The following is a 19,233-nucleotide window of genomic DNA, read 5'->3' on the forward strand; positions in this document are numbered from 1 at the left end:
ATTCTGCCTTAGACTCATGTGTAACTCAGCAGAGGGAGAAGCCAGTGTAAAGGGACCTCCAGGCCTAGACAATCTGGAAGGCCCATATACACACAAAACAGACATTTAAATGATGAGAGAAAACGCACAGCTAGATTTTCAGTATTTCATACCTAGGCCCCATAGGGTCATCTTTCCTAAGAACCTCACAATGGAGCCCACTGATCTAAAAGATACAAGAGAGCAAGACTACTGTCAAAGTCTCCCCCACTTTTTCCCCAGTTGTATTTGTCTACTAACATGTGCCAAGACCATTATATACAGTATGTCAGATAAGATCTTCACCTTCAAGCTGACAAGGCAGTAAGAAGTTTCACAAAAATAGTATGTCTGTATACTTGATGACTTTTTTTCTGGCCACTGAATTGAACTGAAAAACTTTAAATTTAGCTGTTCTTGTTGAGTAGTTTTGTCCTTAAAAAGCAACCATTAAATCATTTGGTGGCAGCAGCACCACACAATTATTTCAGTAGTTTTCCTGGTGATTATAATGGACTATGTTGTCAAGAGACAAACAGAATACAATTTATAAGTTGACTCTGCAACTTAGGGAGAAAAAGTCTTCCTGCAAAACAATGGTGGTTTGGCCCCAAAGAGCCTGAACATAAAAAATTTACCTTAGGTTTGGAGTCAGGCCTTTTCAAAGAAGACCCTTCTACAGCAACCTGAGAAAAACTCAGAGTGGAGGGAAGTGGGGGTGAGGGGAGGAGGCAGATCTCTGATAACGTTTTGTTGCCAAAGTAATGACACCAGAGTCACCACGGTTTTGGGAAGTGGGAGATCAGAAGAGAAGCCACTTCTCTCACATGCTTAATGTTCACATCCAACCCTGCCCATCTATAAATCACTATTCTGAGTTTTGCTGTTTTTTTTTTTTAATTTCATTAAGGCTCCTTACAGTTTTCCTACAACTAATAATGTAAGTCTATACATATCTATTAAAGGCATCATAATAAGCTAGAGACGACAAAAACGATATAGTTGTAAACTACCTTTTGTTGCCAAGGCAACCTAATGTACCACCACAGCTGCTATGATTCCCCAAGATTCTTCCATGAGGGACTATGCTGATACTTCTTCCTTATTAGGAACAAAAGAATGTGGCATTGCTTGCTTTTATCTAACAGAACAATGGCATTTGCTTCAATGAATACCTGAAAGGATTCTCTGAAGGGCTATCACATTCTTAGGTGAGGCTGATTTTTTGCATGAAATAATATTCCTGGTCTGTTAGCCTGCACGGTCACCAGAAAGCTAGACGTTTCTTTCAGGTCAGCTTCTAATTGCTTTTTCATTCAGGAAGACAGTATTCAGCACAGTAGTTAAAGAGTATAGGCTTTGAAGTCAGAAATACCTAGGCTCAAATCTCAGCACTGCAACTTTCAAACAGGATGACTTCGGGCAAACTAGTTTAAATTCTCTGAGCCTCAGTTTACTTGTAACATAGGGACAATAATACCACCTGTCAAGAGAACTACTTTAATGTTAAAATAGTTATTGTATATAAAAAGTATTAAATACAACGCTTAGCTCAATAAGCTAGTGAAATTTTTGGGGGGTCAAATCTGTCCTTGTACTTTGAGTCTTCCCTGGTGGCTCAGATGGTAAAGTGTCTGCCTGCAATGCGGGAGACCCAGGTTCGATCCCTGGGTTGGGAAGATCTCCTGGAGAAGGAAATAGCAACCCACTCCAGTACTCTTAAGCAGTAAAAATTCCAGTTACAGTCTTCAAAATATAAAGTATCAGAGGAGGAAGAGAGAAAGTATCAGAAAAAACTAGATGCAGTCATAAAACTGTTTTTCCATTATACTAGCAATTTGACAATGTAGGGTCAAGTTTGACTCTTATTACTTTTATGACCTTTGGCAAGTCAGGTTACCTCCAGTTTCCTTCATCTGAAAAATGAGGAAGATTATTAAACTTCCAAATTTTTTAATTCTGTGGAGTAAATTTAATAGGGCTTAAGTACATAAATATGCTGTTAGGTTCTTCAACTGTTTGATAGTAATCCCAATCACTCAGTTCAGAGAGTAGTTAATGCATGTGGTTTGCCACCTAAAGTAAACATGAAAATTAGCTGCATTATAGGTACTTGTGATAGAGTAATATGCTGAATAAACTACATTCCAAAATTCACCAAAAGTCTAGTTGGGGAAAATGCCATTTATAGAGCAATTTCCTGAAAGCTATACAGTGCTCTGACTCAGTAACTGATACATTGGAACTCCTGAGGACCTTTAACAAAATATACATGCCTCTGCCCATGCCCCAGAGGTTCTGATTTATTGATCTGGAATGGAGACAGATGTGTATTTTCAATAACCTAGGTGATTTATTCTTTTTAATTGAGATGTAACTCATATACCACAAAATTTGCCACTTTTTTCAATTCAGTGGTTTCAGTGTATTCATAAAGTGCTAATTCCAGCACATTTTATTGCCCCCCAAACTCCACACCCATTAGTAGTCACTCTCTATTCCCTTTTCTCTCCCTCCCCCTTATCCCAAGCAACACTAATCTGCTGTCTCTATGACTTGCCTATTCTATACATTTCATGTTAATAGAATCATACAATATGGCCTTTTGTGACTGACTTCTTTCATTTAAGCATAATGCTTCCAAGGTTTGTCCAGATTATAGCATCTATTATTTCCTTACTTTTAATGGTTGAGTAATATTCTGTGAGGACTTCCTTGGTGGCTCAGATGGTAAAGTGTCTGTCTACAATGCGGGAGACCTGGGTTCGATCCCTGGGTTGGGAAGATCCCCTGGAGAAGGAAATGGCAACCCACTCCAGTACTATTGCCTGGAAAATCCCATGGACAGAGGAGCCTGGTGGGCTACAGTCCATGGGGTCACAGAGTTGGACACGACTGAATGACTTCACTAATATTCCGTGACGGTTGATTGTGTGTGTCAACTTGACACCACAGGGTGCCTAGACACTGGTCAAACACTATGCTGTCTATGACAGTGTTTCTGGGTGAGATTAAAATTTAAATTGGTAGACGGAATAAAGCAGACTACCCTTCCTAATGTGGATGGGCCATATCCAGTCAACTAAAGACCTGAACAGTGCAAAAAAGGCTGATTAAGGGGTAATCATCCTGCCTGACTGTATGAGCTGGGATGGTGGTGTTTTTCCCTGTCTTCATATTTAAGGTGAATCCTTGGCTCTTCTTGGATCGAGAGAATATTTTAACTCTCCTAGTTCTCAGGCCAGAACTACACCATCAGCTCTCCTGGGTCTCCAGCTTGCCAACCACAAATCTTGGGAATTCTCAGCCTCCACAATCACTTGAGTTAATTCCTTACGATAACTATCTTTGTCTATATCTTTATCTGTATTTATCAGTCTCTTATTGGTTCTGTTTCTCTGGAGATTCCTGGCAAATATATATGAATATACCACATTCTGTTCATCCATTCATCAGGTGATAACAATTTGGGCTGTTTTCCATATTTTATGCAAATATATTTGAGAGGGCTATGGCAACCCACTCTAGTACTCTTGCCTGGAAAATCCCATGGACAAGGAGCCTGGTAGGCTGCAGTCCATGGGGATGCTAAGAGTCAGACACGACTGAGAGACTTCACTTTTCCTTTTCCTTTCAGGCACTGAGAAGGAAATGGCAACCCACTCCAGTGTTCTTGCCTGGAGAATCCCAGGGACGGGGGAGCCTGGTGGGGTGTTGTCTATGGGGTCGCATAGAGTCAGACATGACTGACGTGACTTAGCAGCAGTGGCAGCATCATGCAAACATATATTTTAAGTTCTTGGTTATATACTTAGGAGTGGGAAAAACCCATGTGATTTTGATAGGTGCCTATAGCTAACTTTTGCTCTCCAAACACTCTTTTTAGGCTCCAAGCATACCACCTTCTACAGAACCTTCCTCAAGGGATAATAAAGGTACTGAAACACACTGCAAAAAAAAAGGCCTCAGAAAAAAAAAAAAGCCCCATGAAGTTTGTTGAAAACCTGGTTTCTATTAATCTATGCAGTGTCTTCCTCTCTTTCCATGAATGCCTACAGAGACATTTTTCTCTGGTCTCAGTCCAGGAAACTGGTTTGTTTTCAGTTTTGAAACAATGTGAATCTTAACTATGACTTTCTCTTTTCATGTGACTACTGAGATCTTTAGCAAGCATGTAAGATTTCACGGCCTACATTTTATATACTTAGTACTCTCCTGCTTCACTGTCCTTCTTCTTCTCCTTATTTCTACACTGCTTCATTTTCTCATTAATTTATTACTTAGCATTGCTTTATGTAAATAATTAGTAAACAACTTCTAGAACAAGGTAGGTTATAAAAGTAAACTAATGTAGTCAGATCTACTAAATTTAGACCATCAACTTGAAAAGGGTCACAGACTGGTATTATCTTAACTATCTCTGTATATTTGTATGGACTTTATTTACAGATTGTGATCTTAAATAGAAAACACACATAATAAGCTAATGGTAACTATTATATATGCATCATAAATTTATATAGCCTTTATTAGATGGCAGAGATTCGACTGACCTCTGACTGATACTAACATGGGAAGGACTGATGTTGAAGCTGAAACTCCAATACTTTGGCCACCTGATACGAAGGGCTGACTCATTTGAAAAGACCCTGATGCTGGGAAAGATTGAGGGCAGGAGGAGAAGGGGACGACAGAGGATGAGATGGTTGGATGGCATCACTGACTCAATGAACATGAGTTTGGGTAAACTCTGGGAGTTGGTAATGGACAGGGAGGCCTGGCGTGCTGCGGTTCACTGGGTCACAAAGAGTCGGACACAACTGAGCAACTGAACTGAACTGATACTCATATTTAAGATATGGCTAATCTTTAAAGAGATTTTAACCATTATTTATAATCAAGTGTTTAAAGCATTCAAACATTAAATTTTGTTCAAAACAGCAAGAACAGAGAAACGGTATAGTTTTTAAAGATATTAACCATCATGTTCATATAAGACATGTTAAAAATTATTTTCTCAATGTGATTTTAATTATACGGTAGAAATTAATTTCTTTAATAGAGAAAGTAAATGAATCAAATGAAAAACAATGTATAGTCTACTTACAACATTTAAGAATAATATAGAGAAGTAAGACTGACAATTGTCAGCAGGGGAGGGAGACTTTTAATTTTATGTTTTTATGTTTAAATTTTTACCAAGGAAGTCTCTTACTGAAAACAAAAAAGGAAAGAAGAAATCACAATGTTATTAGAATTGCTTTTCTCAGGGAACCCTCCTACACTGTTGGTGGGAATATAAATTGGTGCAGCCACTGTGGAAAAATAGTATGGAGATTCCTCAGAAAATTGAAAACAATTACCATATGAACCAGCAACTCCACTCCTGGGCATACATCCAGATGAAATTATAATTCAAAAAGATACATGCAGCCCCCACATTCACAGCAGCACTATTCACAACAGCCAAGACATGGAAGTAACCTAAATGTCCACTGACAAATGAATAAAGCTGTGGTACATACATATGGAGTATTACTCAGCCGTTAAAGAGAATGAAATAACTCTATTTGCAGCAACATGGATGCCACTCAAGATTACACTACATGAAGTCAGAAAAACAAAGACAAATACCATACGATAGAGAACCTAAAATATGACACAAAGGAACCTATGGTGGCACGGTGGTAAAGAATCCGCCCGCCACTGCAGGAGAGGCAAGAGACGCGGGTTCAATCCCTGGGTCAGGAAAATCCCCTGGAGAAGGAAATGGTAACCCACTCCAGTACTCTTGCCTGAGAAATCCCATGGACAGAGGAGCCTGGTGGGCTACATTCCATGGGGTCACAAAGAGTCAGACACAATTGAGCATGCATGCACACACATGAAACAGAATCATGGACACAGAAAGAAGCCTAGTGGTTGCCAAGGGGGAGGGATGTGAGAGAGGTTGGGGACTGGGAGCTGGGATTAGCAAATGCAACTGGTATATATAGAATGGACAGACAACAAAGTCCTACTGTATAGCACAGGGAACCATATCAATATCCTGTGATAAACCAAAATGGAAAAGAGTATGAAAGTGAGTGTATATATAATACATGACTGAGTCACTCTGCTGTTCAGCAGTAATTGACACAACACTGTAATCCAACTATACGTCAATTAAAAAAAAAATCAGAAAAAAATGTTATGATCTAAAGAATCACAATAACTTACGTTACACCAAGTGTACTTTTTTAAAATTGCATTTTACAAATGAAAATATGTCTCTTTTTATAGTACCACAGGAAAATTTGCTTTGTCTCTCAATGACGTAAAAGAGAAACATACTTTTTATATAAATATATACACAAGAATTGCTTTTCCCTACTGTTTTCATATCTACTCAATAAAAGTATTGAAGAGTAAAAAATAAAAAAGGTAAGAATGTTACTGGTATAAATACCACCATAAATCATCAGCAGAAAAAGGACCTACCTTCTGTGTATCAATATCTTGTCTCATGATTCCCATTTCCTTATTAATCTTTTCTTTGTGTTTCTCACATTCACTTATTTGAGCTATTACTTTATTAAGTTCAGTTTCTTTTTGCTACAAAAAAGAAAATTTCTTAAGCACAAAAAATAAAAATATAAACAAATCATTTTAAATTATATTCAATTAAGTTTTAATTACCTTCTTATAGTCATCTTTTCCATCTTGAATATAATTCTCAATGTCTTTCATGTAACTGTGAATATTTTTTACCTTCTCTTTGATTTCATTTATCTGTAGAAAAATGTTTATTAAATATTGGGAGTAGGCATTTAGGAAGATTTATTTCCAAGGAATATCTTATTTAAGGTAACAAAAACTTAACAGGAGCATACAGTGAAACATAGGCTTGGAAGTTAGAAATGCTGGTTCCAGTTTCCATCACTGACACATTTTATCTCAAATCAAATTTTATGACCTCCCTTTATTAGCTATGGGATTAGATTAAAAGCTCTCAATTCTCAAACTTCTATTAATAGTTTAAATCAAGAAGCAAAATAATACAAAAAAAAGCAAAATAATTTATAATTAATCCTTATTTAAAAAAAGATTATGTCACAAATATTATTTTATCATGCTTTTAATTTCATGTGAAATATCAGTGTCCAACTTGGTGCTTTTAATATAATAATTAAAAAAGTGTTTTTGGTAAATGTATAATAAATGAAATCTTACTTTATCTTGTGCTATTTTGTGGCTTGTATTTTTTTTGTTGATTAATTCTTCTTTCTCCTGCTGAAATTTTTCCAGTGTTGTTTCCAAAGGGCTTAGCTGCTCTTTAGCATCCTAAAGATATAAAATATATAAGACCTTATATAATAGCATTACATTATCTTATTTCAGACTTCATAGTCATAATAAAACCACTTTCTATGTACCAGGCTTTAAAAATACTTTAAATGATTAAATCATTCATTTGCTCCTTTCAACAACCCTATGAGGAAAGTACCATTATTTTCATGCTAAATTTCAGATGAGCACAGAAATGATTTGTCCACGGTCCCCAAAACCAGTAAACAAAGGAGCCAGGATTCAAATCTCATTCAACTCCAGAGTCACTCTTTAGCCACTGAGCTATACTGTGTCCAGCAAGCATATATGCTATACTGACTTGATTCTTTTTTTCTTTTCAAAATTTTAATTTTGTCTTAACAATGTTGTGACAGTTTCAGATGAACAGGGAAGGGGCTGAGCCATACATATACCTGTATCCATTCTCCCCCAAACTCCTCTCCTATCCAGGCTGCCATATAACATTAAGCAGAGTTCTCTGTGCTACACAGTAGGTCCTTGCTGGTTATCCATTTTAAATATAGTAGTGTGTACATGCATACCCCAAACTCTCTAATCATCCCTTTCCTTCATCCGCCCCCAGCCGGGCGACCATGAGCTCTTTCTCTGGGTCTGTGAGTCCCCTTCTGCTTTGTAAGTTCATTTGTATCAGTTCTTTTTAGACCACTGACTTGATTCTTAATCTGCGCCATGTGCTTCCAATTACATGAACATGTGGCTTCAGGTAAATTTCCCTGAGTTTGTAGGGGTCCATATCAGCTCTGTGTAGCTGAAGAACAGGAAAGCTCTTTCAGTTCAGTTCTTTCTTCCACAGATGGAAATATGATCATAAAGGAACTTTTGACATTAAGCTTAGCTTGCTGAAGCTAAGTAGATATTTATGGTAATTAACCCATACTAGTACACTGATGTAGGTGTGTCCTGACTTATTTTGGAAAGAAAGGGGTTTTCAAAAAACTATTTTAATCAGAAGTCCACATCATTTGGCCTTGTAACATCTCTATAGCATAATAACTGTTGTTCAAAACCCTGATCCTCACAAGATCCTAAAGTACCTAGTGAATTCATAAAGGTAGAAACAATTATTCAGAATTAGTTCAGTGTCAGTATATTTTATATTAGGAAGTGGTTAGGTATGGTAGGAAGTCAGATGTCTTACATATCATAAGATATATACCAGTAAATTAACTCTGTCTCCTACTAACTGTATGAACTTGGACAAATCATGGGATATCTGGAAGTCTCAACTTCTTTTTCTATAACAAGGAAATTTTGTCACATTTATCAAAATGATACACTGAATGCAAAATGAGATACAATAGTTTCAATGTCACAGTGTTTTATAAGCAGTAAAAAAATAAAAAAGGTAGTACTACTGTTTATACTATACTCTAAGCCTCTGATATTCTGTAATCTAAAACTACTTAAGAAACATTTATAGTAACAACAGATTCACTAATATACTTAGTTCTTACTGAATGTGCAGTTATAAACCTAGATAAGACTATTTTTTATAAAACTGTTCAAAAATTTAATTGGCTGAGTCTTAGGTTTGATTTGGGGCTTCCCTGGTGGTTCAGCTGGTAAAGAATCCGCCTGCAACACAGGAGACCTGGCTTCGATCCCAGGATTAGGAAGATCCCCCTGGGGAAGGGAACAGCTACTCACTCCAGTATTGTGGCCTGGAGAATTCCATATAGTCCATGGGGTCGCCAAGAGTCGGACATGACCGAGCGACTCTCACTTTCACTTTTTACTTAGGTCTGATTAAACTAGATGAGGGATGCCAATTAGCTTCCATTCCATGTGTCAACTCAGTGCCTGCTGATTGTAGTGGGAAGTACGCTGAAATTACATCCGGAATCAAAGAAGAGTGCTATGTCTGAGAGGCAGTGTCTGCCATCCATGTAGGATTTTTAGATAAGACAAATCTCCAGTACAGGTACGAATCCTTATACGGAGTTAGCAGCCACCACCAGACCACCCCCAGTAATAGGAAGTTTACTACTTAACCAGGCAGCCAGTTCTTTCTTCTTATGGCCAGTAAACCTTCTCCCAGATGTCTTTTCCTATTAGTATAAGTTCTGTATACCATTTTGATTTGATTCTCACAATAACCATATTTTGGCCATTGTCCCAAAAAGAGCACTTCATATATCTGAACTAATTATAAATAACAAATACATATGAATGTTTTTACCTTTATTTCTCTGTATAAGGACTGAACTTCAGTGGATAATTCCACAGTCTGTTCCTCTAGCTGCTGCCGACGTTGTAAATTAGTGGATATCTGAAGTTTTTCTGATTTAAGTTCATTTGCTGTGCTTTTTAGGTGTTGAATCTGTTCCTGCTGGTCCTGTATAAGCTTACGGTTCAATTCTATCTTACTAGAAACTGCATGAGAACACATCCATACAGTGATTAATGGAAGGGCACAGAAAATACTCTAAGTAACATCTTTCCAGTTTATAGGTCCGTGGCATTCACAATGGCTGAGTTTCTGTGGGTCCCACAAACTGCAAGAAAAATGCCAGAACAATCTACCCAGCTCCCAAACCCGTCTGCTCTCTCAAGAGCCAGGGGTGAGCTCACAGGGCATGTATGACTGAGAAAGAGAACAGCTTATCTATTATTTGGGCTATGCTTGTGGCTCAGCTGGTAAAAGAATCCGCCTGCAATGCAGGAGACCTGGGTTCAATCCCCGGGTTGGGAAGATCCCCTGGAGAAGGGAAAGGCTACCCACTCCAGTATTCTGGCCTGGAGAAATCCATGGACTCTATAGTCCACGTGGTCGCAAAGAGATGTACATGACTCAGCGACTTTCACTTTCCATCTATTACTAATTATTCAAAAGTTCCTATTATTCAAAGTCTGTTCTGTAAAGAAAGGAAACTGAGAAGTGATGCTTTTGAGAAAAGAAAGTGACTATACCGTGGACTGGAAGACTGTTCCTTGTCCACATAACAGTTATCAAATTAATGGTAAAAACCATATGCTTGGAATGTTAGTCTTTATAAGGAAACACACTCTATTACCTGTATCTAATTTGTGTTGTTTTTCTTGTTTTTCCTGGTTTACTTGCTGAACGCTTCGATCCAAATCTAGTCCTTGGAGTTTAGCTGCTTGCTGTGCAATTTTTCTTTCAACATCTTTTAGTTCCATCTTAAGAATAAATCAAAGTTATTTCCTTTAGGAAATTTATGGCATTATCATTATTCAAAATCTTTACAAATTAACTGCTTTTAATTACTTTAAAAAATCTAATCTGTAACTGTTCTCAGATATAATTTTAACAAATTTTAATACGATAAAAATGAAATTATTTTTATGCTTCAGTCAGTCAGTTCAGTTGCTCAGTCATATCTAACTCTTTGTGACTCCATGGACTGCAGCACGCCAGGCTTCCCTGTACATCACTAATACCTGGAGCTTGCTCAAACTCATGTCCATTGAGTCGGTGATGCCATCCAATCATCTCATCCTCTGTTGTCCCCTTCTCCTCCTGCCTTCAGTCTTTCCCAGCATCAGGATCTTTTCCAATGAATCAGTTCTTCGCATCAAGTGGCCAAAGTACTGGAGTTTCGGCTTCAGCATCAGTCCTTCCAATGAATATTTAGGACTGACTTCCTTTAAGACTGACTGGTTTGAGCTCCTTGCAGTCCAAGGCACTCTCAAGAGTCTTTTCCAACACCACAGTTCAAAAGCATCAATTCTTCAGCACTCAGCTTTCTTTATAGTCCAACTCTCGCATTCATACATGATTACTGGAAAAACCACAGCTTTGACTATACAGACCTTTGTCAGCAACGTGACGTCTCTGCTTTTTAATATGCTGTCTAGGTTGGTCACAGATTTTCTTCCAAGCAGCAAGCGTCTTTTTATTTTAGGCTGCAGTCACCATCTGCAGTGATTTTGGAGCCCAAGAAAACAAGGTCTTTCACTGCTTCTCCATCTATTAGCCATGAAGTGATGAGACTGGATGCCACGATCTTGGTTTTTTATATGTTGAGTTTTAAGCCAGCTTTTTCACTCTCCTCTTTCACTTTCATCAAGAGGCTCTTTAGTTCTTCTTCACTTTCTGCCATAAGGGTGGTGTCATATGCTTATCTGAGGTTATTGATATTTCTCCCGGAAATCTTGATTCCAGCTTGTGCTTCATAAAGCCTGGAATTTCGCATGATGTACTCTGCATATAAGTTAAATAACAGAGTGACAGAATACAACCTTGACGTACTCCTTTCCCAATTTGGAACCAGTCCATTGTTCCATGGCCAATTCTAACTGTTGCTTCTTGACCTGCATACAGATTTCTCAGAAGGCAGGTAAGATGTTCTGGTATTCCCAACTCTTTCAGAATTTTCCACAGTTTGTTGTGATCCACACAGTCATAGGCTTTGGTGTAATCAATAAAGCAGAAGTAGATGTTTTTCTGGAACTCTTTTGCTTTTTTGATGATCCAGCGGATATTGGCAATTTGATCTCTGTTTCCTTTGCCTTTTCTAAATCCAGCTTGAACATCTGGAAGTTCACAGTTCATGTACTGTTGAAGCCTGGCTTGGAGAATCTTGAGCATTACTTTGCTAGCATGTGAGATGAGTGCAACTGTGCAGCAGTTTGAACATTCTTTGGTATTACCTTTACTTGGGACTGGAATGAAAACTGACCTTTCACAGTCCTGTGGCCACTGCTGAGTTTTCCCAATTTGTTGGCATATTGAGTGCAGCACTTTCACAGCATCATCTTTCAGGATTTGAAACAGCTCAACTGGAATTCCACCACCTCCACTAGCTTTGTTCCTAGTGAAGCTTCCTAAGGTTCACTTGACTTCACATTCCAGGATGTCTGGCTCTAGGTGAGTGATCACACCATTTTCATTATCTGAGTCACGAAGATCTTTTTTGTATACTTCTGTGTATTCTTGACACGTCTTCTTAATATCTTTTGCTTCTGTTAGGTCCACACCATTTCTGTCCATTATTGTGCCCATCTTTGCATGAAATGTTCCCTTGGTATCTCTAATCTTCTTGAAGAGCTCTCTTGTTTCTTAATTTTATGCTTAAGTTAATTTAAATGATGAAAATAAAAGGCACCTTCCCAGGTGGCTCAGTGGTACAGAATCTGCCTGTCAATGCAGGAAACACAAGAGACGTGGGTCTGATCCCTGGGTCGAGAAGACCTGTCGAGAAGGAAATGGCAATACACTCCAGTATTCTTGCCTGAAAAAATTCCCATGGAGAGAGGAAACTGGTGCGCTACAGTCCATGGGGCCACAATGAGTCAGACCCAACTGAGGACGCAAATTAAAGGAAGCAGACTAAAAAAGAAAAATAAACATAATTCTCCTAACTTACGGATAAAAAGAACTAAACTCAGAAGTGTAAGTTAAGCAGTTACTCCCTGAAACTACCTGAAATTCAGAATAGGGAACTCTAAACACAATTTGTACCAGAAAACTAGCTACTGAAACACTCACACGTCATTTTCAAACCACCATGAAACAAGTTTTATTCTGCGTAAAACTGCAGTAACTGTACCTGGAGCCTCTCCATAATTGTAACATCTGTCAGACACACTTTAGCACTTTCTTCTTCAGGTATAATTGCACCCAAGAGTGTTTCCTGTTCTTCTATGTCATTCTTGAGGCGCTGTATGTCTCTGTTCACATTCTGCAGTTTGTTTCTTAATTCTGGTATTTCCTTCTCCTTCAAATCAATTATGCTTTGCCTTCACAGAAAACACAATTAAAAATAAGCAATGTAATGTTTCTTCATAAGGAGATGGAGGTTACGTATTTTTTGCCAAGAATACCATAGAAGTGATGTTGTATCCTTCTACGGGCACATGATGTTAGCATGTTACTCTTACTTAGTAAAGACGGTGTCAGCCAGGTTTATCCACTGTAAAGTTACTACTTTTCTCTGTGTAATCAATAAATACCTAGGAGAAATGCACTGAAGACAATGTAAACATTCTGTTTTTCCTCAAACCTTTGTCCACTGATTTTAGTACCTATTGAGAGATCTTCATAGCAACAATTTTACCATGCTGTCTGCCAAACTGAAGGATATTTTACAAATTACCAGACCATACTCATCAGAAGTGTCAAGATTATGAAAGACAAAGAAGAACTATGGTAGACCACACAGGAGCCTAAGGATAAATATTAATAACAAGGATAATACATGCAATGTGGAGATCCTAAGTTGGATCCTGAAATCGAAAAGGGATATTAACAGAAAGACTGCTAAAATTCAAATGTGTTTTGTAGTTTAATAGAATTATACCAAAGTTAATTTCTTGACTTTGATAGCCATATTATGGTAACATAAATTGTGACCATCAGGAGAAACAGGGTGAAGGATATATGTGAACTCTCTGTACTATCTTTGTAAATTTTCTTTAAGTGTAAATTTACAAAATAAAAAGTTTTAAAAGTCTAAAACTTTTAAAATAAAAAACTTTAAACATTAAAAAAATGAAGGATGGAAGAAAAGAGGAAGGAAGGAAGGAAACCATTCAGTCAAATGCTACATGGATTTATGGTACAAAAGCTGTTGAACCCACTTTACCACTGCTACTCTAGCTAATTAGTTATCACTCCTGTGGCAGGTACTGGCCCCAAACCTGTTTTTGTTAATACCTCGGAAACAACAAAACTTGTATTTAATCTGAAAAATAAAAAGCTATTAAGCTTATTTCAGAAAAGTTTTAAATTCTTAATCAAAATCAAATTAGTATGATAAATTAAACTGATTTCTAATGAGAATCTTATAATAAACTAGAAACTCAAGCATTAGCTTTACACTGTTATTACTTAATGATTTTTTAAAAGTCCACACTATGACCAAGAAATGCCAACCAACCAATTTGTGGCGACAAAAGACCTGTAATCTTTTACACCAGAGCAATGGAAAACTTTCCCGAATAAACATTAACGTATTCAGATTATGAATAATTCATGCTCACATTACTTCCTGATGTTATGGACCAGAAGTTATGTGCCCGCTACCTAAAAAGTGACAAAGTTACAATAGCCTAATGACAATCAAGCATTCACTTGACTGGGTCATCTTTGTGGAGAACTACAGGCATCCATTAAATTTTAACCCCATTTTTACATTTGCATACACACACATAGACATGGTCTCTGTAAAAAAACAGCAGTAACACTATGACCAATAAAAAACAGCAGAAGTAACACTATGACAGTTTCTGGGTCCAGGCCTTAACACATTTGCTCTTAGAATACTTCCTGGGGTAATCTAGCCACTATGCTGCCAAAAGCCCAAGACACAGGTGGAAGCCACATGAAGGCGTTCTGTGTGACGGCACAGGCAAGCCCGTGGCCAACAGTCAGCATCACCGCCAACCATATGAGTGAGCCATCTGAATGCCCAGGCCAGCAGAGCCTCAGATGAGCTCCCAGCCAACAGTCAGCATCATCACCGGCCATATGAGTGAACTATACTGCATGTCCAGGCCCACAGAGCCTTGAAATGACTGCAGCCAACATGTGGCTGCAATTGCATGAAATACCCCAAATAAGAACTACTTAGTTTTAAGCTCAATTATCCCACAGAACCATGGAAGATCATAATAAATTACTGTTGTGAGGTACCAAGTTTTGAGGCGGGTTTGTTTATGCAGCAATAAACACATGGAACTACAGTTACTAAAGTTCTCATTCATTCAGCAGATAGTTACCAAAATTACAAAACACAAAGAATAATGGAGCCACAACAATGATTAAGATATGTACCTTACTCGGACAAAGGGAGCTGTGTTGGCAAGGGTCCTAAAATATTAATACAGTGTTGATTTCTGCTCTTCATAATTTATCAGTTTGACACAGAACTACATGTACTTTCTACCAACTTCTAATGTTATCTTTCACTTGATGTCTTTAAGATCCTGCCTTATTCCTTTTCATTCTCAAATTATTGCTTTTGTCTCCATATGACATGCTCTCTGTAGCCCCTAATGATCTGGTTTTTATTCTTGATGATTATATTAATTATCTATCGCTACAAAACACAACACCCTAAAACTTAGCAGCTTAAAACACAATAGCACTTATTTAATACCACAGATAGGAGGATTAACTACTATCTGGGTATTTTTGACTCAGGGTGTGTTACTGAAGGTGTGGTCAAGCTGTGAGCTGCAGTTATCTGAAGGTATTACTGCTGGAGAATCTGCTTCCAAATGGTACACTCACTCATGTGGTTGTTTGAAAGCCTCAGGTCCTCACCAAGTGGGTCCCTCCACAGGGCTGCTCACAACACAGCAGCTGGCTTCCCCCAGATCCAAGAGAAAGAAAAGGAGAGCAGGAAGCTATAGTGTTTTCTATAATCTGATCCTCGAAGGAACATGTGATCACTTCTGTTGTATTTTACTGGTTACACATCCTGGAACCCATCCTGGAACATGAGGGACAACTCTGCAAGAATGTGAATACCAGGAGGCAAGGGTTGCTGGGGACCATCTCACAGGCTGGCTACCACAAAGCACGTCTTCCTGCATCTTTCCTTCTCCTTTTCCTCACACTCCTCTTCAGTTTTCCAAGTCAACATACCCTCCTCATTTTTTGCTTTTAGAGTTTTTCTCACTTTCATCTATTCAATGTAGGCCTTACAAATAGCTGTGAAAAGAAGAGAAGTGAAAAGCAAAGGAGAAAAGAAAAGATATAAGCATCTGAATGCAGAGTTCCCAAGAATAGCAAGGAGAGATAAGAAAGCCTTCCTCAGCGATCAATGCAAAGAAAGAGGAAAACAACAGAATGGGAAAGACTAGAGATCTCTTCAAGAAAATCAGAGATACCAAGAGAACATTTCATGCAAAGATGGGCTCGATAAAGGACACAAATGGTATGGACCAAACAAAAGCAGAAGATATTAAGAAGAGGTGGCAAGAATACACAGAAGAACTGTACAAAAAGATCTTCATGACCAAGATAATCATGATGGTGTGATCACTCACCTAGAGCCAGACATCCTGGAATGTGAAGTCAAGTGGGCCTTAGGAAGCATCACTATGAACAAAGCTAGTGGAGGTGATGGAATTCCACTTGAGCTATTTCAAATCCTGAAAGATGATGCTGTGAAAGTGCTGCACTCAATATGCCAGCATATTTGGAAAACTCAGCAGTGGCCACAGGACTGGAAAAGGTCGGTTTTCATTCCAATCCCAAATAAAGGCAATACCAAAGAATGCTCAAACTACCGCACAATTGCACTCATCTCACACACTAGTACAGTAATGCTCAAATTCTCCAATCTAGGCTTCAGCATTACGTGAACAACTTCCAGATGTTCAAGCTGGTTTTAGAAAAGGTAGAGGAACCAGAGATCAAATTGCCAACATCCACTGGATCATCGACAAAGCAAGAGAGTTCCAGAAAAACATCTACTTCTGCTTCATTGACTATGCCAAAGCCTTTGACTGTGTGGATCACAATAAACTGTGGAAAATTCTGAAAGAGATAGGAATACCAGAACACCTGACCTGCCTCTTGAGAAACCTATATGCAGGTCAGGAAGCAACAGTTCGAACTGGACATGGAACAACCGACTGGTTCCAAACAGGAAAAGGAGTACATCAAGGCTGTCTATTGTCACCCTGCTTATTTAACTTATATGCAGAGTACATCATGAGAAACGCTGGGCTGGAAGAAGCACAAGCTGGAACCAAGACTGCGGGAGAAATATCAATAACCTCAGATATGCAGATGACACCACCCTTATGGCAGAAAGTGAAGAGGAACTAAAAAGCCTCTTGATGAAAGTGAAAGAGAGTGAAAAAGTTGCCTTAAAGCTGAGCATGCAGAAAACTAAGATCATGGCATCTGGTCCCATCACTTCATGGGAAATAGATGGGGAAACAGTGGAAACAGTGTCAGACTTTATTTTGGGGGGCTCCAAAATCACTGCAGATGGTGACTGCAGCCATGAAATTAAAAGATGCTTACTCCTTGGAAGGAAAGTTATGACCAACCTAGATAGCACATTCAAAAGCAGAGACGTTACTTTGCCAACAAAGGTCCATCTAGTCAAGGCTGTGGTTTTTCCAGTGGTCATGTATGGATGTGAGAGTTGGACTGTGAAGAAAGCTGAACACTGAAGAATTGATGCTTTTGAACTGTGGTGTTGGAGAAGACTCTTGAGAGTCCCTTGGACTGCAAGGAGATCCAATCAGTCCATTCTAAAGGAGATCAGTCCTGGGTGTTCTTTTGAATGAATGATGCTAAAGCTGAAACTCCAGTACTTTGGCCACCTCATGAGAAGAGTTGACTCATTGGAAAAGACTCTGATGCTGGAAGGGATTGGGGGCAGGAAAAGGGGACGACAGAGGATGAGATGGCTGGATGGTATCACCGACTCAATGGACATGAGTTTGAGTGAACTCCGGGAGTTGGTGATGGACAGGGAGGCCTGGCGTGCTGCGATTCATGGGGTCACAAAGAGTCGGACATGACTGGGCGACTGAACTGAACTGAACATTGGATTAATTTTCCTAAAACACATTTTTCAATAAATCCCTGAGGATGGCTCCCCATCACCTAAAAGACTGTAATTAGGAATGAACATAATAATGCAGCTCTGTCTTCCCTACTTATGGGAATCAGTCACTACAGGTAGGTTCTCAAACTCCAGATAATGTTTCTACTGCACCACATGTCTCACTCTTCCCTGTCCTTTATACACACTGGTCTAATTTCCCTCTTCCCTTTCCTTCTCTTTAATGAGTCAAATCAACTTTTCTGTGCTTTACATTCCTCCTCCTTCCCTCAAAATTCTACTCATTCTGTAGTCCACTGGCTTCTTTCTTCCTAACTAATGCATTTGTTTGAACCAATTAAGTTCTTTATCAAGTCTAGCTTTCTACATCTAATTATGAGCGCTTTTTTTCTTACAAAGATCATCAGCTCCATGAAGGTCATGTCTTATTGGTCTCTGTGACCATTTTTTGCTCTGTGTTCTGGGAAATACCAAAGCAATCTGCACACACTCTCTGACTTGATTTTATGTATAAATAGACCATCATCTGGATTTCTTATAGAAGAGAGGGAAAAATAAACAATAGAAATCATCTGTAATTCATTCTTTCTGGAAATGAGAAAAACGTAAGTATAGCTTAAGATTTGTCTCTTAAGGGGGGGCTTTCCAGTACTTTAATTCTTCTGCTGTGTTTAGAAAGTGACGCATCAGCAAACAGTCTGAAAATTTAGATTTAAAAATTTCTGCCCTCAACCCAAGTCTCAGGAATGAAACACACACACACTCACACAGAGTAAAGAATGTATCCATCCTGTGAGTAGTTTAAGAAACAAACTTATTTTGAAAAAAAAAACAATTCTTTCTTATCACATAAATTAACAGGAGAGGAACATACTGGCTTAGATTTCTGACTTTAACCTTTATTCATTCAACTCTTGCTTACTGAATACCCAACCTATGCTAGGAGGTAGACAGGTATCTCTTACAGTGCTGCTGTACAGACACGGTAACGGGAAACTGCTATTCTCACCTCATGGGCACTAGTCCCAGCATTTCATCACGCCGCTTTTCTTTTTTCTTTAACTCTGATTCTGTCGACTTGAGCTTATCTGGAGCAAGCCTCAGCTTGGACTGCAAATCACTGATGACTTCTTGTAATTCAGCTTCTGTCTGAAAACCTCTCTGACAGACAGGGCAACATGACTGGTTTTCATCCGTCAACTGAGTAATGAACTGGGAATAAACTGCCGTAGCTCCAGCCAACATGGCTATTTAAAAAACAGATATATATATATATATATTCTCAGTGAGATGCATATAAAATATGGTTTTGTTAATATATTTCTATCCTTTTCTGTAAATACATGATACTCTTCTTGCTTTATAAACA

General features: G+C 38.5%; 1 protein-coding gene across 2 annotated transcripts in view; it reads right to left on the reverse strand.

Moving 5' to 3' along the window:
- RAD50 (RAD50 double strand break repair protein) overlaps positions 1–19,233 on the reverse strand; it is a 134,271-nt gene that overhangs the window by 23,333 nt on the left and 91,705 nt on the right. For both annotated transcript variants that reach the window (XM_069591487.1, XM_069591486.1), the window contains exons 13-19: positions 18,874–19,111; positions 12,882–13,071; positions 10,383–10,509; positions 9,548–9,741; positions 7,231–7,341; positions 6,697–6,789; positions 6,499–6,612 (exon numbers count right to left, since the gene is read on the reverse strand). In XM_069591487.1, the coding sequence (XP_069447588.1) occupies positions 6,499–6,612; positions 6,697–6,789; positions 7,231–7,341; positions 9,548–9,741; positions 10,383–10,509; positions 12,882–13,071; positions 18,874–19,111 (1,067 nt within the window). The remainder of the gene's footprint in view (positions 1–6,498; positions 6,613–6,696; positions 6,790–7,230; positions 7,342–9,547; positions 9,742–10,382; positions 10,510–12,881; positions 13,072–18,873; positions 19,112–19,233) is intronic.

Source organism: Ovis canadensis, chromosome 5 (assembly GCF_042477335.2).
Source record: "Ovis canadensis isolate MfBH-ARS-UI-01 breed Bighorn chromosome 5, ARS-UI_OviCan_v2, whole genome shotgun sequence".
Classification (NCBI taxonomy): Eukaryota; Metazoa; Chordata; class Mammalia; order Artiodactyla; family Bovidae; genus Ovis; species Ovis canadensis.